The sequence below is a fragment of the Melopsittacus undulatus genome, chromosome Z (assembly GCF_012275295.1).
Source record: "Melopsittacus undulatus isolate bMelUnd1 chromosome Z, bMelUnd1.mat.Z, whole genome shotgun sequence".
NCBI lineage: Eukaryota > Metazoa > Chordata > Aves > Psittaciformes > Psittaculidae > Melopsittacus > Melopsittacus undulatus.
This window is the reverse complement of record NC_047557.1, coordinates 1,620,580-1,643,399: the sequence shown is the minus strand read 5'-3', so window position 1 is coordinate 1,643,399 and position 22,820 is coordinate 1,620,580. Positions and strand designations below refer to the sequence as shown.

General features: G+C 47.2%; 1 protein-coding gene across 2 annotated transcripts; it reads left to right on the top strand.

Annotated features, from left to right (window-relative positions):
* The first annotated feature begins 451 nt into the window (after positions 1-451).
* On the top strand, positions 452-22,589 carry MAPK4 (mitogen-activated protein kinase 4). Of its 2 annotated transcripts, XM_005145374.3 has the most exons (6): positions 452-997; positions 9,946-10,090; positions 15,885-16,046; positions 18,065-18,266; positions 18,689-18,700; positions 20,243-22,589. In XM_005145374.3, the coding sequence occupies exons 1-6, from the start codon at positions 452-454 to the stop codon at positions 20,928-20,930; spliced, it is 1,755 nt and encodes a 584-aa protein (XP_005145431.1). In that variant the 3' UTR covers positions 20,931-22,589. The 2 variants fall into 2 exon arrangements, with proteins under 2 accessions (XP_005145431.1, XP_012983560.1); XM_013128106.3 differs by lacking the exon at positions 18,689-18,700.
* Positions 22,590-22,820: the final 231 nt, after the last annotated feature.

Sequence of the window (22,820 nt, the reverse complement as noted above, 5' to 3'; positions counted from 1 at the left end):
GGGGCTGCTCTGAGCTCTGCCCCATGGTGGGGCTGCCAGGCTGCTCTAGCACTGAGACACTTGGGATGTGGGGCCAGGCATCTGGCTGCACCTCCAGCCCTGTGCTTTGGCATCATCCTGGGGACATCAGAGAAGGAAACCAAGAAAGTGGCTGGAAAATGTAGCAGTGCTGGTTTCTTTAGTCTCAAGAAAGATAAACTTTCTGTTTTGCTGCTTCAAAGTCTCTTCTACCCAGTTTAAAACATTTTGTTTGTGTCTGTGTGTGCTCGCATCTATTTTCACTGCGTCCGCGTGTCATCTTGAAGCAATGGGCTCAGAGCAAGATCCCTCCAAGCATCTGTAAGTAATAATGAGGCGCTTGACTTCAAACCACATTTGTGATCTGGAAGCTCTCTGACTCTCCCAGATTTTCAAGTGAAGGAGAAAGAGCCGCAAGAGGACTGATCCCGCGATGGCAGAGAAGTGCGACTGCATCGCCAGCATGTACGGATATGACCTGGGCTGTCGCTTCATTAACTTCCGACCCTTAGGCTTCGGGGCCAATGGGCTGGTGCTGTCAGCCCTCGACAGCAAGAGCTGCCGCAAAGTGGCAGTGAAAAAGATCACCATCAGCGACGCGCGCAGCATGAAGCACGCCTTCCGTGAGATCAAGATCATCCGCCGCCTGGACCACGACAACATCGTGAAGGTGTACGAGGTGCTGGGCCCCAAGGGTGCCTGCCTGCGTGGGGATTTCTTCAAGTTCAACATGGTGTACATCGTCCAGGAGTACATGGAGACAGACCTGGCGCGCCTGCTGGAGCAGGGGAAGCTTGCCGAGGAGCATGCCAAGCTCTTCATGTACCAGCTGCTGCGAGGGCTCAAGTACATCCACTCGGCCAACGTCCTCCACCGCGACCTCAAGCCGGCCAATATTTTCATCAGCACAGAGGACCTGGTGCTGAAGATCGGAGACTTCGGGCTGGCCAGGATTGTGGATCAGCATTACTCACACAAGGTAGGCAGTGCCAGATTGTTCAATGAGCTGCTGGCTGGCACAGGAGGTGTTACAGAATCAGAATCCCAGACTGGTTTGTGTTGAAGGGAGCTTAGAGCTCATCCAGCTCCAACCCCTGCCATGGCAGGGACACCTTCCACTGGAGCAGCTGCTCCAAGTCCCTGTGTCCAACCTGGCCTTGAGCACTGCCAGGGATGGGGCAGCCACAGCTTCTCTGGGCACCCTGTGCCAGGGCCTCAGCACCCTCACAGGGAACAGCTTCTGCCTAAGAGCTCAGCTCAGTCTCCCCTGTTCTGTCCGGTTCAAGCCATTCCCCTTGTCCTGTCCCTACAGGCCCTTGTCCCAAGCCCCTCTCCAGCTTTTCTGGAGCCCCTTTAGGCACTGGAGCTGCTTTCAGGTCTCCCCTTCAGGAGCCTTCTCTTGTCCAGGCTGCCCCAGCCCAGCTCTCTCAGCCTGGCTCCAGAGCAGAGCTGCTCCAGCCCTCGCAGCATCTCCATGGCCTACTCTGAACTTCCTCCAACAGCTCCAGGTCCCTCTTGTGCTGCTGCCCCAGAGCTGGACACAGGACCATGCTCAGTTCTATACTCAGGCAAACATGCAGGTCTTAAAGGAAATGCACTTTTCCTCTAACAAATTCAATCCAGTGTGTCAGTCTCCTGCAGTGAAACCACCTGGTGCGGTAGCCCTGGATGTGTTGCACTCTCTTAGGACAGGGGGCTGGGCTAGAAGCTGCCATCCCACAGCTGCCAGGCTGTCCCCAGGCCTTTCTTTACCTTCCAGAAAGTGAGGCTGGAGCTGGGACCAGCTCACAGTGGCTTCACTGTTGGAGCAGCTCAAGGTGGGAGCAGTGGCTGTGCTGACAACGGGCATGCAGTCTGGGAGGGAGAGAGGCAAGGAAAACAGGTCACAAGTGTCCCCATCACACAGTACTGATGCTAATGGGTTTTGAAGGGAGTTGCAGATGTTTAATTCGGGTTGCTGCCCAGGCTGGAGCTTTTGAGAATCAGAGAAGCGCAGTGGATGCTTCATCAGGTCATGGATCTGTGTGCTGCTGGGGAAAGGAAATGGTCTGTGCCAGCAGATGTGATGTTACAGGTGCAGCTGGAATCTGGTTAAAGTTGCTGTTTGGTAACATCTGTTTTCTTAAGCTAGATCTTTGTGTGGATGATTCTGGTGTCCTCCATGGACCTGCTGTTGTGCCTGTGCTGAGGTTTAAATGCACTTCGCAAATACATCCCCAGCATGGCTCTCATTTGGACACTTGCTTTGTGTGGGTAGGCAGGAAAGAGGGTAGGGAAAAGGATGGTGGAAAGACTATCTTGTGATCCTGAAGCTGAGCCCTGATTTGGTTTGAAATCTGGGGTTTGGGTTGAAACAGAGCCTAGGGAAAAGGAAGAAGGTTGCAAGGGACATCAGGATTGAGAGCAGGGTCTTTGTCACTGCTTCCTGCCCCATGCTCCCTTCCTCACTGGTTATTTATTACCCAGCTAAGGAAGAGGCTTCTGGCTTCTTAAGTGTGTGGTTTCTGTTTTTTAAAGTCAAATGTATTCAGAGGCTTTTCCCAAGGGAGGGAAACTCCTGGAGAAAAAAACTCTGCAAACAAGGCAGTGCTTCATGAGTCAGAAAGTCATCGATTTAAGGAGCATCATCTTGTCAGACACAAGGATCAGGGTAAGAGTCATCTGTCTGTGCTGCAGAACTATTGTTATTTCAAAGCAATTCTGTGTCACCTTACTAACAGCCAGTGCAGTGGGAAAGATCTGTCAAGGGCTGTGGCTCTGTGGTGGGATGTAATTTAGCAAGATGCCATTGCATGAGCATCCTCTGATTCCTGCCACTGGAGCATCACTGCAAACAAGCCCGAAGATCCCCACTGTGCAGGAAGGGCTGGGTAGCACTTCAGAGCAGAGCTGAAAACAGCAGCAGCAGTGAGCACCCAGCACCACAAATGATGCCAGTTACCTGTAAATTCTGGTGATGGGGAGGACTGTGTTTGCTGTCTGGTAATGGTCGCTACAAAGGTCTGACAAGAAGGCTTGGGTCATTCTCACCTTTGATCTCCATTTCTTCTCAGATGACTCATAAAAATCAATTCCTTTCTATATTTCTCTTTCAACCTCTGCCTTCCTGAGGGGCTTATACAGATTTTTAAGCTCCTTGGTCTGTGCTTTCACAGAAAGCATCAGCAAGAGGGAAAGGAGCAGAGCATCACTGGTCCTCTCTGAAGCTGCTGAGCCTCCACACCGCTGCCAGCCAGCATAGAGAATAACAGATCCTCACAGCCCAGTTTTGGTGCTAATGCAAGTGCTAATTTGGTAGCACAGCAAGTGCTAATGCAGAGCTGGCCAAAAGCATGTGAAATCCTTCTCCCTGGGTAATTAATTACTGTAAAGACCCATCAGATCCAAACCTCTGAAGGCAGTGTATAACTCTAGCATAATGTCTTCTTTCAAGCCTTTGTGGTGAGGAAGGGTTGTCTTAAGCACTTAGATTTTTTTTTCCTTTAGGGTGTTTTGTATCTGGAATGTGCTTGGGCTGGTGTCTGGCTTCTGCTAAAACCAAAAAATCACAGGCTGTATATTGTTATTTGTCTAAAAGGTCGCAGTTTTTCTGCCCCGATGCTTCTCAAGTCCCAAAGCAAGCAGAGTTTTGAACACAGTTTAGAAATACATATGCCACTTAAAAAATAGCCCTTACTTGGCAATGTGCCTTGTTTACATGGCTTGCAGCAGGCAGTCATTTACTGAGGATGATTTGGTGGGAAAGGAGGAGCTCTTCAGCTCTGGGAGATGCCCTGGACCACTGCAGGGTACTGGCCCACACGAGCATTGAAGCAGAGCAGCTTCACCTGTGTTTCTTCCACCATTTGGCTGGTGCTTGCTGCTCAGATCCCTTTCTTCATGCGTTAAGAGCAGCACGTGTGCATCTGTTGTTTTCAAAGTTCCCCATACCAAACGAGATGAATTTCAGGCTGCCAAGGTCACATCCAGATCTGGGTCTGCACCTTCACAGGCTGCTTAGACCTGTCGGCTTAAATTTTAGCCCTCTATCACATAAACACGTTTCTAAGCAACCTGGGTGTTCATGTACTTGTGAGCATCTCTTTAGGGCACAGAATATCAGGTCTAGCAGGAGATGATCCTGTATGTCCCTGTTTCTCTGCCACCCTGTCTCTTATCTGATGCTGTCTGCCATCCAGCCATGCAGGCTCTTTTCTCTACCTTCTTCTTACCTGGGAGTGCTGTTTATCACTGTAGAACATCTCAGTGTTAATCCCTTTTTCCTCAGTCCCTGCTGTTTGTGCACTGAAGGCTTTGCCATGTGACTTGGTGCCCAAATGGTAAGCAGAGGAGTGTTGGAGATGAAGGTAAGGGGCAGATTCAGCCTCCACAGGGTCCTTATTCATGTGCAAAAGAGGCAAAGCTGAGCATTTCTGTTGTCATTAACCACCTCCTTGCTGAACGAAGCATCTCACCTTTGCCATGGGAGTGCTCTGCAATGCCCCCTGTCTTGCATTTCTTCAGAGACTGCCTGGGTGTGCTTAGCTGCCCATCCATCCATCCAGCCAGCCAGCCACCCCTGCTCTTATGCCTAATAAATATCCACATGTGATCTGCCCCAAATGTGGGTGGGAAAGGGGTGCAAATGTGAGGTGCTCTCCTCCCTTGAGCGTCCTCAGCTCATGGTACGCAGGAGGGATGGGAGAGCAGGGAGGTTTCAAAGTCAAGAATTAAGAATTGGGATACATATGAAATGAATGTCTAGATTTCAGAATAATTTTGGAGGGCAGACGGCCCTGGCCATGCATTCCATGTGCCATGGTGCCCGGTGCTGGTCAGAGATGGCTGGAGAAGATGGCAGAAATGCCTGCTATTATATGGGGATACAAAGAGTTGCTATATCTCCTTACTCAAGTGACAGGACAGTGAAGCGGGACACTCCTGAACCTGCCCATGTTGTACAAAATAGTCATATTACCTCTTGTGGGGATATGGGAACTCTGCCTGGTTCCTCAAAGCACTTGGAGGCATCTGCATGAAGCTGCCTCTCTCCCTTTGCCTTTAATGGCAACATTAATTACAGAATTAATTGGCAGAAATTCCATGCTAAGGAGGGTGCAGCAGCACTTCTAGGGGATGATCTTGTGGTAAATAGTTTCCAGAACATCTTCAAACCTTTGAAGTCCTCCCTTTGTTTTGTACTTGCTGGTCATTGCAAACTTAATAGCTTCCAGTTCATCCAGTAAAACAATGGAATTCCCAGGTGGGGCAGCATGAGGAGGTCTTCAGAGGAGAGGAGGATGTGGATATTGGTCCATACTCAGCCTGGGGAGGACCACCCTCCATGTCCAGCCCTGGGGCAGCTGCCTGTGGCCCCTTGCAGGCAGCATCGAGCCTCCCTGCTGTGACCCCAGCTCAGTTGTTCTCCTTCTCTGTCCTCTGATGAAGCACGAAATAGTGTGTAGTCCTGAAATAAATGTGCTCTGTCATCCCAAAACCATGAGAACACACGTCACGTTGCTGGAACTGTGCACAATGACAGTTTTATTATTTTATTATGGAACAATGTTCCTGCAAATCCGGCTTCTTTCTCAGCTCTTCCTAGATCTGCCCTACTTGCCTTCTAAAAGATAAGGTGAAGAACCATGCTGTGCAGAGGCAGCAGCCTGCTGCTGCACCAGAATCATTCCAAAAGCTTGGGGTTGTGGCTATTTTGAGTCCCCATACCTTGGCACTGCAGCCATCTGCAGCAGAAATTGACCCAGCTCCTGGTGCAGCTACAGAAATCCTGCCTGCTTCTGTGGATGGAGGTGTGAATACACAGGCTGTGCCTTGAATCCTGCTGGATTTACAGTTCGTGGGTGCCTGCTCTGCACTTCTGCGGCTTTATGAGTGCAGGAAGATGGATTTTGGTGTGAAATACTCTCAGGAGAAGATTTGGGCTACAGTGTTGGGGGCTGCTGGTCTGCAGGAGCTGGGATCCTGGTATTTGGTGTCCACCTCAAGGAGGCCTCCAGCTCCAAGGAGGATCTCTGGCCTTGGATGATGGTTGTTTTGCAGCACTGGGGAATCTTGCTGTGTTCCCCATGTACTGCCATGCTGTGCCAGCTTCTCATGATGCTCTTGGGATGCAGGTGGTCCAGCGTGCCATGACCAGTGCAATGCTGGGATGCAGCAGTACCCACCTGTAATAGTTCTTCCTTCTGGTGCTACAAGTGACACACAAAATCTATGTTGTGTAAAGATTAGAAGGAAACATTCTTTTTTGTTTTGCTTTTCAGTTTCTCATTGGTGCTGTTGAATACAACTCTATGCTTATCCTACCTGTAGTGAATTCATCACCTTTATAGAATCCTGAGCATGCCTGCACACGCTATAGGAGCAGAGGAGAAGCAGGAAAATGATACTTGAAAACTGCAAAAAACCCACCACAAAATAGCATGGGAGGGCTTGAGAGCAAACCTTGGACTTGAAGCTACTTCTGTTTTCAAATTGACTCTGCTATATTGGGTTTTAAAGAGATTCTGGGAGTTCTTCAGTTCAGAAAGGGCTGTGCTGAATCCACAGAATATTGTAATGAAGATGTACGTTCCATCGCAATTAGAACTAATTAACATGCTCCTGTTCTTAGTCTGTCTGTCTGATTGAATACACATAAATGTTGAAATTCTTGTGCTAAAGCCCATGCCCTGTATAGGTGATGAGTGGAAGTGCTCAGGCCCTGCATCCTGGCACAGCTCCTGTCTTCGTATGAATCTTGGCATCATGGGTAAGAGCCAAGCCCATAACTAACCCAGGTTTCGGTGGATCCTTTCCCAAGCATCCTGTGGCTGTGCCAGTGACTGCATGATCTCGGCTGCCACAGCTGTGGTGGTATTTCTCTTGAGTACTTGATAGTCCACAGGGCTGTAGTTACATCCTCTAGGACAGCAACTTACTCTGTGTATTTTATAAAAGTAAACACATAGCGCATGTTTTTAGCCACCATAGAGGCAGAGCAGACATAGGCGTTGGGGCTGTATAAGCCGCCCAGGACAAATGCTGTGGCAGCAACCCCCGCTGCTCCCACTAGAAGACCTCAGGCCAGGTCAGTAAAGTCTTGATCTTCAAAGCTCCCATCATCCCTTCCCACTATTTTCCTCCTGGGAAAGAGGAGGGATGACCTAGAGCACAGCAGCAGAATGCCATAGGAAGCAAGGAGGGATCGATGCATCAGTCTGGTTCATGTAGGTGCACCTCTCCACGGATACTTCCTTGGCTTGGTGGTGGGTGACCCAGTGTCTGGGTTATTCAGTAGAGGAAAACAGGGGACTGCAGTCAAAGACATGGTGATGGGTGACAGAAGAGGGAAGCGCAATGAGAAATGCTGCCAGTTAATTACCACCAGTACCCTCACATGACAGGGGGGGGGTTGATGTGTCCACAATATTGGGTGAGTTTTTGGAGGGAATTTTCTGCAATACGTGAGAGATGCCTGGGGGAAAAAAGGTTTGGCTTATTCTAACATAGATATTTGCAGTATATTCCTCATACATTTTGCATGCTGTACATGTCCCCAAGAACTCAAATCCATCTTGTCAGAGAAAAGAAATGTATGAACCAAGTGTTAAATCTGTAAGGAGAGTGGCATTCCTTTTCTGCAAAAGGGAAGAATTTGCTACTGCTATGAATTGCCTGGGATCATTATCCCCAAAATTCATTTTCTTAGGATTTTCCAATAAGTATCAGCATTGTTGGGAATAATCGCAGTAGCTGAAGAGTGGTGGTCTGATCAGTTAATGCTTGGGGGCTTTTGTGCTGGTTCTGATTCAGCAGCATTAACAAAAATGTAATGGCATTAAATGAGACTTCTCAGCTCATCAGTCTTCATTACAATTTACCTCAAGAAGACTAAAATTAAAATGTTCTTTTAAAAGCAAACCCTTTATGATTAAAAGCTTGATGAACTGCGTGTTTGGAAATGGGAGCAAAAACCTGCATTGGGGGAAGAGGAGCATTATGAACCTTGTAGTGTTTGTGATGGTGCACTGCTCTCATGTTTAGGTTGAGAGATGCATCCTGTAATGTGCTAGGAGATGTTACGTGGCATAAGTGCATCCACAGTTGTATCACAACTGAAAACAGTTTGTGAATTAAATCAGCTAGGATGGAGTTTTTAACTGAGTTTTTATGTGAGCTGTATTCATTCTGTCATTGCGTTTAGATACTCTCCAAGTGCTTCATGGCATTTAAATGCAATTTAAATTTATAATTTAATTTTAGTTTGCCTTTTCTACTTCTACAAGTGCATTTCAATCTATTTCGTTCTTTTAGTGCATTATATTTAATGTAGAAAATGGCACTTAGGAATATTCTGGCATTATCCTGATGAAATAACTATTCATGCCCATCCGTAGCACGCATCCGGAGCTTGGCTGGTGGGCGAAGCGGGGGGCAATGGGACATCCCTCACGGTGCCAGTGTTATTTGCAGGATTGAACACATCCCCTTGATTCCAGCAGGAGCTACTGAGTGCTTGGCACTTGTCTTGAATCTCCTGGGTGAACTCAGGAACAGGAAGGCTGAGGTCCAGGAGGTGACAGCACTTGGTGTTTGTCCCACGGGTGCTGCTGAGGGCATCTCCTTTAAAAGCAGGTCAGGCATCCCAGCAAAACATCCTACTGTAAGCAAAGTAGGACAGAGGAGACGACTTGCTCCATGCCACCTGGCTGCAGTGATGGGTCTGCAGCAGCTGGGCAGTAAGGGAGGGAGGTGATGTATTAACCAACACTCAGGCTTGGTGGAGAAATGGCAGGGTTTCCTCCCTCTACATCAGCTAGCTAATCCTCGAAAGGGCTTTCCCACTTATCCCATGGTGTTTTACTTTCAAGAGTCTTGGCTAAGAGCCCTTGTGGGGCTGTTACCCGCTCAACGATGCTTTAAGACATCTGTTCACCCAGAAGGCTTTCCTTCCATGCAGTAGTGATGTTCCTGCCCAGATTTGTTTCTCCGCCCATTCCCTTGTTTTCCTCCTTATCACAAGGTCCCATGTCTTACCCCTTTGAGATGCTGAACAGGCTCATCTGCAGTTCACGGCATGTGCCCCAAACCCAAGTGGGGTTTGCTTTTGGCAGCATCCCAAGGGAGCCTGGCTTCTGTGAGAGACTAGATCTTGCTGAGCACATCCTCTGGGTGCTGCCCACTTGGAAGTCCTTTCAGCCAGCTCTGCTCTGGTCTTGTGTGTCCCCTGGTGCTCGCTGGACTTACCTATGGGTGCCTCCTCTTGCGTGGGTTCCCCTGGGAGCTCCTGCCCTTATAAAATCGATTTTTAGCATCAGTGTTTGGAGTTGGATCCACGGGAACTCAACGATATGTAGCTTGCTGTTACCAGTGGTTTAGGTAGCTATGGAGGGACTGTAGATGTGGGATTAACTAGGGATGAAATCAGCAAAAGTTTGTAAACTGGTGACATTTGGAAGTCTAAGCACTGTGCTTGTGGTACTGAGCTGGGAAAGGCTTCTTTCACACACTGCTGGGTTACAGCTGGGACCCAGCAAAGTACTGAAATAACGTACTTAACTTCCAAAATGCCTCAGATGATGAAATTGGGATTTATATAATACATCTAAGTCCTCTTAACAGTGACCTGAAATAACTTTTAAAGGTACGATCTGCAAATCTGTTCTATTCAAGCCATCTGTTCTTTGCAGAAGTTGCTTCAATCCCATGGTGACAAACAGCAAACAAGTTTTGGGGGAGCTGCAAGTGCTTTGTCTCCTGGAGGAGCGAAGCATCTCTTGTTTCCTGTGGTGTATGTCTCATATCTTGCATCCTGCAAGATACACAACCACGGCCTGCCTTAGGTGCAGCATAAGTGCAGTGGGCAGGTTTTGTAGGATCTGATGGTGTGGCCATGGTGTCAGCATGATTGCTGCAAGGCTCCTGACGTCTCTATCTCTGCTATTCCAGGGTTACCTTTCTGAAGGCTTAGTGACAAAATGGTACCGCTCCCCCAGGCTCCTCCTCTCGCCAAACAACTACACCAAAGCCATCGACATGTGGGCAGCTGGCTGCATTCTTGCTGAGATGCTGACGGGAAGGATGCTCTTTGCTGGTAGGTTTCTGCCTCCCTGCTAATTCATTTTTGTTTTATGCCTCTCTCGCTGCTACCCAGTTCTAAGCCTTCCTAGCATGGCAGAGGTAATTCCCCTCTCCTTCCAGCTAAGGCAATACTTGTAGCATCACTGTAGGGATCCTACAGTTGTTTACATGGAGTTGTCTCCAGAAAAAACATCATTTGCACGGCCTCTATTAGAGGGTCCCTTGATTGGTACAGACTTTCCTGATAGAGGCAGGCCCCTGGGGATGGAGAAGGGCTGATCTTCACTCAGTTTTCTTGTGCTTGTCTGGCAAGGACACCTGTTGGTATTGGTGTGATGGCCTCAGAGGAAAGCCACCAGCTGGTGGGGTGCCTGAGGCTGGCTGGGGTTGACAGTGTTACTGTGCTGAGCCTTGTCAGGCAGAGATGGTCTGCTGTCAAAAGTAAAACCCAAACAATGAGCAATTCTGATGAGACAATTAGACTTTCTTCTGTTTCTGGGTTTTCAACAGAAGATAGGAGCATTTGTTGGGACTGAGGATGCTAAAAAGTAATATAGGATAGAGTATAGGACGGGAGATAATGTGAGCCTGTCCCAAGAGGTTTGTACTCTAAGCCATGGATTTGAATTGTGATTGGTGTCTTCAAAGTATCTCTTTTCTTTGAGGGAAGACATTTTAATGCCACTTACCCATTTGCGGCCATTTTCAAGATTTCCTTATAAGCAGGTATTGGAGTTGTAAAGGTGCAGTGCAAAGAAAAGCAGACAAAGGCAGCACTGGCAAGGAGAGCATAATTATCAGTGCAGCATCTGAAGCTCAGCTCTGATGTTCTTGAGAAGCAAATCTTGATTTAATGCAAGTGCTGCTGTCAGGAACAAAGCTGTGCTGCCAGGCTGGACCTGGAGACATGTTTGGGGATTAAGCAGCCACTCTCTGCTTGCTGACCACACTGCTCCCATGCCTGGGGTTTGCAGCAGCCCTCTTCCTCACCTGTCTCTCCATCGCCCGTTAGTGCTGTGAATGACAAGGTCTAATGCATTCTCGAAGCAGCTGCTCACAGAGTTGTGTAAATAAATAATTAGGCCCATTAATAATGGAGAAGGACATTTTCTTCACAAATATTTCAGTGCGCTGCAGAGCTCCACAGCTGGTGCTTGATTGCAGCTGCTTCATTGCTCCCTCCATGCTCCAGCTTCCATATTTCTTTTGTGAAAGCTGAAAATGAAGCAGTCGGCATCATTTGGAAGAGGTCATTAAAATTGCCTCATTTTCCTTGCCTCCTCCTTGGTTCCCCCTCCCCAGAATTTTCAAGCCCAGGGGCTTCAGTTATGAAAATAACTCAGTCAGACCTGGCTGCTTCTGGTGCCTCCTCAGGATGTCTTCCAGGAGAGGGGATGTCTCCATGTGCCACTTGTCTGTGCAGGTGCTGGGAGACACTATACATGGGTGAGCTCCAGGGACAGCTCTGCCAGGGGCCTCCCCTTGCCAAGGCATCGTCTACAGCATGGAAGAGTCTGAATTTTTTGGGGGGAGAAAACTGGACGATAACTTTGCAGGCATCATCAGGCACCTCAGCTCTGCCAGTCCAGAGCACTGGATCCAAACTATCTCCAGATAAACCAGAGCAGCAGAAGCAAACCCCAGCACAGATGGTCCTGGTCCTGCAGGATTTGAACCAGAGTAGAGCAGTGCATTGCCTCATACTAAACTGGATGTAGCTGGAGCCCCAAGGAAATCCTTTTGGACTCAAATCAATTTCTGTTCTCCTGTACTCGTTCCCTGTGTCAAACAGCAAAACAAGTCTGGCTTGTCTAGGTCCTTCTCTGGCCATCCCCACCGTAGCAGCCAAGCACTCATCTTCATCCTGGCATTTCAAGCCATGCTTGACCCCTGCCTCAGCTTGGTGGTTTTGCTGTTTGTAGACCCTGGGGTAGAATTTACATTGGCTGACACCAGATACCTACAACCTACACACTGGTCCTTAAAGCTCCCTTCATGGTCAAGGCAGAGGTAGAGGCAGCTCCAGAATGTGATTCATCTGTCCTCTATTAGCTGTCTACATTAGATGAGATTAACTGACCTTAGAAATGCTTATTTTTCCAATACAAGAAGTGTCTGGAGGACAGCTGAAGTGCTTGTGCTGGTGCTACACGTGGGTACAGGTCACATCAGTCCTGTCTTGGCTGCCCAGGTGAGGTGCCCCAGAGCAGCCATATGGGAACCTGCTTTGCAGTTTGGTTCCTGAGAGTCCACAGCAGGTCAGAGATCAGGAGATGGCATTTGGCAGGTCACGGGCTGGGCTCAGCCAGACACATGCTGCGAGCATTTCTGCTTCTCTGCTTTCCAGCCCTGTGCAGTCCCTTAATAAGCCCCTAGATGATGGCAGGATACTGAGTTAATGGGTGGGGATCAAAACCAGAGCTCAAAATATATGTTCCTTTTGGGTTGCTTTAAAAATAGTCCATAAAGTTGTTATGGGAAGGTCCTGGCCCTGTGCCCCATTTTCCTTGCCTCCTCCTACACCAGTAAGTAAAGAAGAGCCAGGGTGGGAGCCTGGCAGTGGGTAGGGTGCCCATGGTGGTGTCCCATGCCATGTACCATCTTTCATCTGCTGGTGTCCAAAGAGGAGGGTAATAAACTACAGCCACTCAGAGCAACTAAAACTGGCGAACCCTCATAAGGACAGCACAGGTTCATCTTTCCTTTTGTTTTCTCCTCTTTGCTTGTGAGAATGAGTTTGCCCAAGACCAGTTACAGCCCCCATCACTGCAGGATTAGACTTTTGGAGAGATCTGGATCACCAGCAACACCATGTGGGAAAGAAGAGCGATGTAGTTGCCAGAAAGTTGCAAGCCTCCAGTTGCCTTTCACTGGATAAATTGTTTTCTGAGTATGTGTCAGTGGCATAACTTGAGTAGTTGGCATAAGTCAATGTAATTAACTCGGTAGTCTGTCTGGGCTGCTTAAGCAATGCAGTTAACTTAAGGTGATCGGTTACTAGCTTTCACTCACTGCTTTCATTCTCCCACACATGTTAATGAACGAACACCCAGCAAAGAGGGACCCCGGCTCCTTGCCCTCTCCACAGCTCCTTTTCTGTGTGGTGCGGTGGCAGGAGCAGCTTTGAGTTTGCCAGAGACCCGGGAGACCACAAGAAATGTGGCTGATCCAAAGCTCACGGAGCGTAGCCTGTCTCCAGCAGCTAAAATCTGGCTCTTTGGAGAGCTCCCCCACCGCGAGCTGCATGAAGACCAGAGAACAGCATCCACAGCTGAGCAGCCACAGCTCCCTCTTGTGACTTTTCCACCTTCTGCTGCCGAAGTGCATCTGAAAGCCTCACCAGTGCCGGCAAGAGAGAAAGAAAAGCTGCCTGTCCTTGTAGGTGTCTGTGGGGTTTGCCAGTGGGGCCGGGGGCTGTGACCATGAGACAGGAGGTGATGTGGTGGCATTTCCCATGGGATCAGTGCTTGCTCCTAGATAATTCACTGGCAGGGCTTGGGTGCTTAGCCAGGATTTGGCTGCAAGCCCAGGGAAGGATTCCCTTTTCCAAGACGTGATGCAGAGCTCCTTGTTCTCTCCTCGGGTAATGACAGCACATTACGTTTATTCTGTCTGTAGTTTGTGTTTTTCTTCTCAGGGATTAATGCCTCCAGAAGGTCCCTAGGAATTACATAAATAAGAGGATAATAGTGGAGAATTGGATTCCTGAGAGCCATAATTCAAGGCTTCTAGCATTGCATTAGCAGCTTCTCTGTGTGACTAAATACTGTGCTTTTTGGCTGCCACATACCTTCAGTGAGCAGTGGCATGAGCTGCACTGAGAGGAGAACAGGCATGAAGCCTTTGGGGTTTTCAGTACCCTGTGATTCTGATCACAGTTTGGGAATTAGCCTGACCAACAGTGTTTGTTTCTTGATGGTCGTCTTTAGTTTCTCCTGGAGCCATGCTGTGAACCTCTAAATGACCTAAAATTAATTCTTCTATAGGAAAGTTAATGAATTTGCCCAGGATTGATTTTTTTTGGGAGGGTGCCCCTCTGTCTTTTTTGCTTTTCCTACTGCTCTGTCTTCTTTTGAGATTATGTTCTGGGTGGATGTGTGGTGCAATGGTGACCAGATCTGCTAATGTCACAGAATCCCAGAGTGGTTTGGTTTGAAAGGGACCTTAAAGCTCATCCAGTTCCACCCCCCTGCCACAGACAGGGACACCTTCCACTAGAGCATAATATTGCTCAAAATATGTTGGTGTTACTTTGGTGTTGTCTAAGTTCATTGGCATGTCCTGGCTTGGAGCTCTCTGTTTGGGGTGCACACGACTGCATTGAACCATAACTTGTTGGAGTGGTGAGGCCATGATGGATGGAGACCCTTTCCCAACCTAGACATTTGGATGTACCCTTGCCCTAGGTTGCGGATGTTTGGGGTCAGCTCTATGGATGTGAGCCTGGAAACCTCCTGCAGACCCAGACGGAGCTCTGGGCTGGGGAGGGCAGCCCCTGCAAGGTGCCAGGGGCCTCCAAAGGGGAAGAGCCGCCTGAGGGTGTGAAGCCAGTGATGGTCCACACCAGCCCCTATAGGTTGTGCTCTCCACGTTCCCTGCAGACTGGTTAGAAGAGCTGTGCCATAAATGAGGTTCACTTCTCTTGCTGCAGATCATACGGTTGGTGTTCGCCTGTGAAGCCACCTGAAATCCACAACTTGGACAGCAGCATCTTGGTGGCCCCAAAACCCACATTGGTTTGTCCACACCAGCCAGCTTGCTGTCTTAATGGATACTCCTGTCTCTAATGACAGAATATTTATAACCATTGTTTCTGGCAGACACAAAATCAATAGTGTGACTCGATATTTCTGCCAGGCTGCTTCTCTGTACACATAGAAGGCTGGAAATCAGCCGCTGAGCTGTTGGTCACATCCAATAGTGCATCAAAGAATGGGATTAACATTCATTAATGAGGTGGTTTGCTTCGCTCCGCTGACAATGCTGTTTCTTCCTCTCACTGACTAGTAGCTGTGGATTAATACATCCTGAAGGAAAAGGATGAAAAATATATGATTGTTCATAGCAATTGTGGGGACTGTCACAATCAGCCTTGTGCTTTCCCAAATGGTGCATTTACATTCATTTAAAGAGTGTTGCTCCCCCAGAGCTGGACCAGGACCGCAGGGGGGGGATCTCCCCAGAGCAGACTAGAGGTGGAGAAGTTGTCATTTTTGAAGCTGTTGTTAGAGCAAATATTCATCTCCTTGTATCACACAGGATGGAGTCCAGCAATGGATAATAGCTCCCACCTCTGTGATTTTGTCTGGGTACAGTTTCTGCTCTGTCTGACAACCTCAGGGTGATAAGGGGCAAATTGTCTAGGTTAACTCTTAAACCCTTAAAATGAGGTGACCCTGGTGTCCTGCCAGGGTGAATGGGAGAGGAGGTATGGGGGCTTTGTGGGCTGCACGGCCTGTGTGTATGTAGATGGAGGCATCTCACCTGAAGCTCTGCCTTGTACACACCTGAGCAGTTGCTCCATGTGCTGCTGTGTAGAGGGAGGACCAAAAGGTGAGCTCTCATGCAGGAGAAGAATAGGAACAGAGGAACAGGAAAGTGACCTGGGGATATTACTGCACCTGGTGGTGAGGATGTTTTCCTTGCATTTATAGTAGTGGCTGATGCTGGAAAGCATCAGTGCAGAGATGCACTCAGAGATGCAGCATTGCAGTGGCATGGCTCATTTCAGGGAGATAATACCACACACATGCACACCCAGTTTAACTTCTGTGTCTTACCTCTCTGCCTGTTTTCTGCACATTTAGGGGGTCATGAGCTGGAACAGATGCAACTTATTCTGGAGACAATTCCAGTTATCCATGAGGAGGACAAAGAGGAGCTGCTCAAAGTGATGCCCACGTTCATCAACAGCACCTGGGAAGTGAAGAAGCCACTGCGTAAGCTGCTCCCCGAAGTGGACAGTGAAGGTACTTTAGTACCCGCTGGCTTCAGCGGACCTGTTTCCCCAGAGGATCACAGGGATTTTCCTCTGAGGCCAAGTGCATTAACACTGGTGAACAGGGCTCAGATATCTGGGGGGGTTGCAGTGCATGGTTCCAGTGCTGTCCCCACCAGGGTCCTGCTTGCCATCCCACCAAGGAGAATGTGGCCACAGGACAGCAATGGTGATGCAGTAGCTTTCTTGCAGGTAGCTCTTACAGAAATAAAGGTGAAATAGTCTTCCAAGACTATTCCAAGACACTTTCATGTGCATCCTTGCCTTCCTGTGCCTTTTCTTGAGCTGTGAGGCTTCACTCCAGAGGTTATTTTCAAGCCCTGTTAATTTTCTTGCTGTGCTTTTTACATGAATGCAATTGTATAATACAAGAGAATAAATTCACTTCACAAATATCTGAACTCAGTGAGATGATTGCTACAAGCAGAAGCATCCAGGTGCGTTGAGGCTTGGACATTACTCACATCAGGCTGTTGCAGCCTGCAGTGCTCGAGCACCACTTCAGCCCCTTTCCTCCTTTGGCTAAAGCTTAAAAAAGTAGAAATCAGCGGTATGTTGTTGTGAGGGGGCTGCAAAACACAGGCTTCCAGACCTGAATGTTTCCCTGGAGCAGCTTTGCAGGCAGTGAGAGCTTGCAGGGTGGCAGTCAGTTGAGCAGTGTGGACCAGGGAACATCCACTCTTCTGACCTCCTTCCAGGGCTTAAACTGGGGTAGTGGACCTGGCCTCCTGATTTTGGGAAGACGTCAAGACCCAGCCTGGCTTGTGTTCATTGGTGTAATTCCTGGTTATAAGACGTGTACTATCAGGGCTTGGCAATGTGATGGCCATCAGCCTGGGTTACCCGCGTCAGCCTCCAGCAAGCAGAGATGGATTTATTCTCTGTTGTTACTGTGGGAAGAAAGGTCACCTGTGCACTTTATATAATTTATTGATATTTTCCTTCCTCTCTGACCCGTAATACATCGTAATATATCGTTCCTCCATGCTTCTTGATCACAGTTGGTGACCTTATGAAGCTTTTGATTCCTTCCTACTTAATTAGCCCAAGCAATGAAATAATCTTGTGGGAGACAATTGGATATTGGTTAATGTTTAAGCACTGAGGCAATAGGTATGGCCTGGCCTTCCTGCTGGTAGATTTTTGTCCCTGAAGAAACTGTCCCATTCACACTTACACCTTTAATGAGGATATTTGTGAAGGCACAATCTGCAATCTGCACAATCTGAAGCTGCAGTTGAAGAAAGTCGTTTTCCTATTTGTATTATCTGAACTCTAAAGGGTTTTTTCCATTCACAAAGAATCAACTGAATAGCCTCTTTAATGACAGGATTTCATCTTTCCACATAAGCTCAGCAAAAGGTATCATCAAAGAGATCACGACAAGTCCTCTATATTTACATATAATTCTAGTAATTTCAATTTCACCTAACTTCCTCCTTCATCACTGTAAAAAGAGCTCATGCTCCACAGTCTTTCTAAAGTAATTTTAGGCACTCAGAGTTCTTTAAATATTAAAGGGTAAATAATTTCGTAGTGTTGGTCATGCCAAAGACTTCTAAAAATTGCACTTTATATCTAATGCCACTTCAGCTGCACAAGATATGAAATCAGTTGTCTGAAACACAGTGTGCTTGTCAAATGAATCTGAGAGCACGGAATCAAACCTGATACCATGCAAAGGTCTTTTGTACATGTGCATGCTGCACTGTGCAGGTATGATGTACTCAGTCATTTTTCCTGCCTTGCTAGGTAAAATGACACCTGCAGGATGTGGAATTGCTCTACTCCAAGGACACTGCTCCCGGGGCAAGTAAGATGGATGCTGCAAGGACAGAAGTGCCTGTTTTAGATGCACACAGCATGTGACCTTTAATTCCTTCCTTACTTCAAAAGGATTTGTTATGGGGGATTCAGAAGGCTTATCCTGGAAAGGAATCTGTTATTGCTTTTGAGGAATTAGTGAGCTTGTTTCTCTTTGTTTCACAGCCATTGATTTTCTGGAGAAAATACTGACATTTAACCCTATGGATCGATTAACGGCTGAGATGGGTCTGCAGCATCCTTACATGAGTCAGTATTCCTGTCCCGAGGATGAACCAGTGTCTCAGCATCCATTCCGGATTGAGGATGAGATTGATGATATTTTACTGATGGAAGCCAGCCAGAGCCAGATGTCTAACTGGGACAGGTATAGTACCCAAGGCTGGGCCACAGACCAGATACTGGCTTACATAACTTAGCCAGAACTTGACTGGTGAGCTTCTGACCTGCTCTTGGCTAGGTTCAATCATACATGTTCCAGACCCACAAAGGACACCTGCTTTTGCTTCTTTATGCCATCTTTATGCTTTCTTTAAAGCCAACGAGAGGTTCATCACTGATGTCCACAGTGAACAGATGTTGAGTGTGCACATCCCAGTCACTATCTTTCCACTTTTGCTTTTATTCACAGCCTATATTGTATTCAAGTTACATCTGTTGAAGTGGTGCTATGGTTCTTCCCTCTGTCCCTGGCACAGGGTGCCCAGAGAAGCTGTGGCTGCCACATCCCTGGCAGTGTTCAAGGCCAGGTTGGACACAGGAGCTTGGAGTAACCTGCTCCAGTGGAAGGTGTCCCAGCCAGTGGCAGGGGTTGGAACTGGAGGAGTTTAATGTCCCTTCAATACAAACCAGGCTGGGATTCTAAGATAGTACTGGTTACAAAATAATGTAATTCCTGTACCTGTTGGGGACTGAGCTTGATTTGGAGCAGAATATAATCACTTTTCAAGGTTCATAAACCTCAGAGGCTACAGATCTGGGGTCTTTTAAAATATTCTTAATTGCATGACTCTTAAATGGTTTGCTGGGAGTCGTACAGCAAGTTTAGAGCAGACCAAAGCCTTGAGGTGAGGTCTCCCATGCCCTAAATGATTACCCCAGTTCTTAGGCTAGTCCCAGTGCCAGAGCAGGTAGGACAAAATAAGCAGCCAAGAATTAAGTAAGTTCATTTTCCTATACAGCTCTTTTCCAGCTGAGTGGGGAGAGCTGGCTGAGGATGTCTGCAGCATTGTTGCTCTCTGAATAGCAATTAAATCGCCTCACCTTCTTAATCCACTGTATTTTACCAGCACTGACAAAGTAATCTAAAGAAATCCCTTGCCTTCAGTATCATTAATCTCTGCTTGGTGAACACGTATCAGTGTGGAGGCTTGGGGGCAATGAGGTAAATTAGGTAAAGAGGAAAGCTGGAAGCTTTTCTCAGGATTTCTGTCTTCGGTGTACCCACAGCCTCAGAATCCCTCCCATTATAATCTCCAAAGCAGCAAATCAGTTGCTGGAGGTCACCTTTTTATCTCTTGGTTTTCTTGGTGTGACACAAGAAACTCTGATCTGGGCTGTAGGTCCTGCCACCCAGCTGGGGACATCTGCTATAGTGGCGTAAATTTTGCAACACAAGCTGAGTGTTTTAGAGATGGGAAGTGATTTCTACCTGTTTGCTGTGGGATACCTGAAGACCATTTCATTCCTGGGACACAGAGCCCCAGTAACTGGAATAATATGTCTTTCAAAAGCAGCTCAGTTACAAGCTAGTAAATTAAATGTCACTTTGAAAACCATGTTTAAGAATGGGTGTTAACAGGTGATTGCATTTGATGAAGAGAAGTTATTGTTTTGGAAGGTGGCCCTTCAGCGATGGTCTTGGTCCACCATTTCAGGGTAAATGGTGATGTACAGTCTCAGTGTCAGAGTAAATGGTGATGTACAATCTCATGTTTTTTACTTCTGTGGCAACAAACAAGGAGCTCTCACACTGAAGGTACTTGTCTGTGAGCTGAAGGTCAGTTTCATTATTAACATTGTTAATAATGTTTTAATACCAAGTGGAGAGCAGATGATGAAGGCCTAAATGAAGGAACTGGTTGGTTTGGTTGTTGGGGCTTTATACTTCTACTGGTCCCATCTCAGACTCTTGATAAACTTCTCACCCCCCCCCCCCCCCGCCTGTTTTAACACACAAAAGAAAGATCTCTAATACTAATAAGAAGCTAGAGATCTGTAGTTAAGCAGTATATTAGCAAGAAAGAGGCAAAAATAGCAGCAGTAAGGTGCGTGTCTGTTTGAGCAGTGCTGTTTCTAATGAAGCCATCATCTGCATGTCTAATAGCAGCATGTTTTTCATAGGTATCATGTAAGCCTCTCCTCTGACCTGGAATGGAGACACGATAAATATCATGACATGGATGATGTTCAGCGGGACCCTCGGGCAGGGTCTGAATCCATCGCTGAGGAAGCACAAGTTGATCCACGGAAATACTCACAAAGCAGCTCAGAGAGGTTCTTGGAGCTCTCCCACTCATCCATGGACCGAGTATTTGATGCTGATTGTGGAAAATCATGTGATTACAAAGTGGGGTCACCTTCCTACTTGGACAAATTGCTGTGGAGAGACAATAAGCCCCATCACTACTCAGAACCCAAATTGATTTTAGATTTATCCCACTGGAAAAGAGCAGCCATAGCACCCACAGCTGAGCTGTCACTAGAAGAAGAACCATCCAACCTCTTCCTGGAGATTGCTCAGTGGGTGAAGAGCACGCAGGTGGGTCTTGAGTGTCCCAGTCCACTTCCAGAGATTCAGGAACGGAGCCTGCCATCTTCTCCTCACCACCTCCACAAAGAACCCACAGAGGTGAACAGCAAAAAAGACTCTGAGTTTGATTTGGATGTCTTCATCTCTAGGGCACTGAAACTTTGCAAAAAACCTGAAGATCTTCCAGACAGCAAGCTTAATGACATCAATGGGGCCTGCATATCTGAGCACCCCAATGAGATTGTACAAACAGAGGTGTATCAGAAAGACCGATGGTGAGGAACCCACACCCAGGAAACCCTGATGCCTCTTCTTGTTCCTCTCTAATGGTGTGGCCATTGCCTGGGGCTGTGAGCATCTTACGTCTGTCATTGAGCACCCGTTTTTTACACTATACTGAATGCCTTTTTCTGAAAAGGCAAGCACAAACCATGTGCCCCTTTTGATGCCTTAGAAATACATTTAAGGGAATCAAGAGGTGTGAATAAAATACTGAGTTTCTTATACTGCCTTAACACTCTTGCCTTGCAATCTCTGGGACCTGTTTGAAACTTAAATGTACATGGGGAAGATGACAGTACATAGTAAGTTTACAAACAGGAGTCAAATCAACTCATTTTACTTTCTTTTTCTATAGCATCTTAAAATGACGAGGACAAAAATCAGCATTTTCATTATGGTCAGATAACCCTCCTGGCTTGATAGATCCCCAAAACAGCAAACTTCGAGCTCCTCTGAGGCACCCATGCACGTACCGACCGTATGGAGAGAAGCAATGCCAGGCAGTGGTCAGCTGCCAGTTAGCAGAGAACAGAACCAGAGATAGATTTTGGCCATCAGACAGGAAATAACTCTGAGAATGTTAATGGGGAAGGAATTTGACCTACAAAATATGGGCCACTCGGGACTTTATTTTATTTTTTCTGATGGGAAGACAATATTTTTTGCTAAGCGTATTCTCCTTGTTTGGTTTCTCACACATAAATGTTCCCTTCAGTTGCACGGGGTAGATCTGAGCTCTCTGAGTACTTAGAAGGCTCCATACATGATGCATTGCAGTGTAACAACCTGGTGCTGCGAGTCCTCACTCGGGCAGCTGCCCATCAGACCAGCAAATTCTGGTGGTAAGTTCTGGACAGGAGTAAACAGCTAGAAGCGGGGTGTCTCACGGTGTGATGCTGCTTGGCACTACCAGCTACACAGACTCAGCAAGGGCACCCACCTTTGCTAATAAAAAATGAATGGAAGTACTACTATTTTACCTTCTGACAGAGATTGTGTGAAGAAGACAACAGTTCCTGTGGCAGCAGATTCACAACTGGCCACTTGGCTTCCAGCTCCTTTGGAAGATACTAGTGTCAGCAGGCAACTGAGCATGGTTTGTAAATAGACAACAACTGATCTACTGTAACTTATGTTTTCATCTACACTTCTAAGCACCTTAATAATTAATCAGCTAACAAGAGTTTGTATATGGAAGAAAAGTTCTATACTTATATTTAATCAAATTCAGCAGTTTTTTAAATGGAAAATCTGTAAATAGTGTCATAAAAGCCAGTCTCTGCTTTCCTTGCCATCATGTCACTGTGCTCTCCAGCATGGCAGCACTACTTTCATTTGTAAAAGAGAAACTCCTGTATTTAGTAACTCCAAGGTCCGTATTTAACTATTGCTCCTATGCGAATTATTTCTACTCTTCTAACAAGCAATCTACTAAATGTTCTGAGATCTGAAGAAAACTGTGAGACTCAGATCATAATTAACAGCAGCATTTACTATATTAACCCTGCCTTCTGTTCTTGGTGGGATCAGGAACAGGTTTAGCTGTAGGAAAGCTTGTGCTAAGCACTGACAAGCCCAAAAACTTTTTCTAATTGAGCAGATCTCTCTTTAGCTGATGAAAATGCAGTTACCACAGCTGATCAGCAGCATAGGTGTCACGGCTGCTGGCTGCATGGATGGGATGGGGTGGGAGTACTGGGGCAGGGGTGGAAAGAAAACTGGGCTCTGGTCTTTGCTTCTAGCATTTGGATGTCCCCCACAGTGGTTTAGAAAGGGGAATCAGAGGAGAAACAGAGGTTGGTTTCCAGTGTATTGCAGATAATTGATATACCTCAGCTAAAGCTAAGCACTTTTACTGATGGTGGGAGAAATTCAGATGCTGAAGAG

What these genes read in the sequence shown, in the direction of transcription:
- MAPK4 (XM_005145374.3), top strand. Translation starts at nt 452, where the DNA reads ATGGCAGAGAAGTGCGACTGCATCGCCAGCATGTACGGATATGACCTG. An exon ending in GGGAAGGATGCTCTTTGCTG is followed by an intron (nt 10,091 to 15,884) that starts GTAGGTTTCTGC and finishes CTGCACATTTAG; the next exon opens with GGGGTCATGAGCTGGAACAG. An exon ending in CCCCGAAGTGGACAGTGAAG is followed by an intron (nt 16,047 to 18,064) that starts GTACTTTAGTAC and finishes TTTGTTTCACAG; the next exon opens with CCATTGATTTTCTGGAGAAA.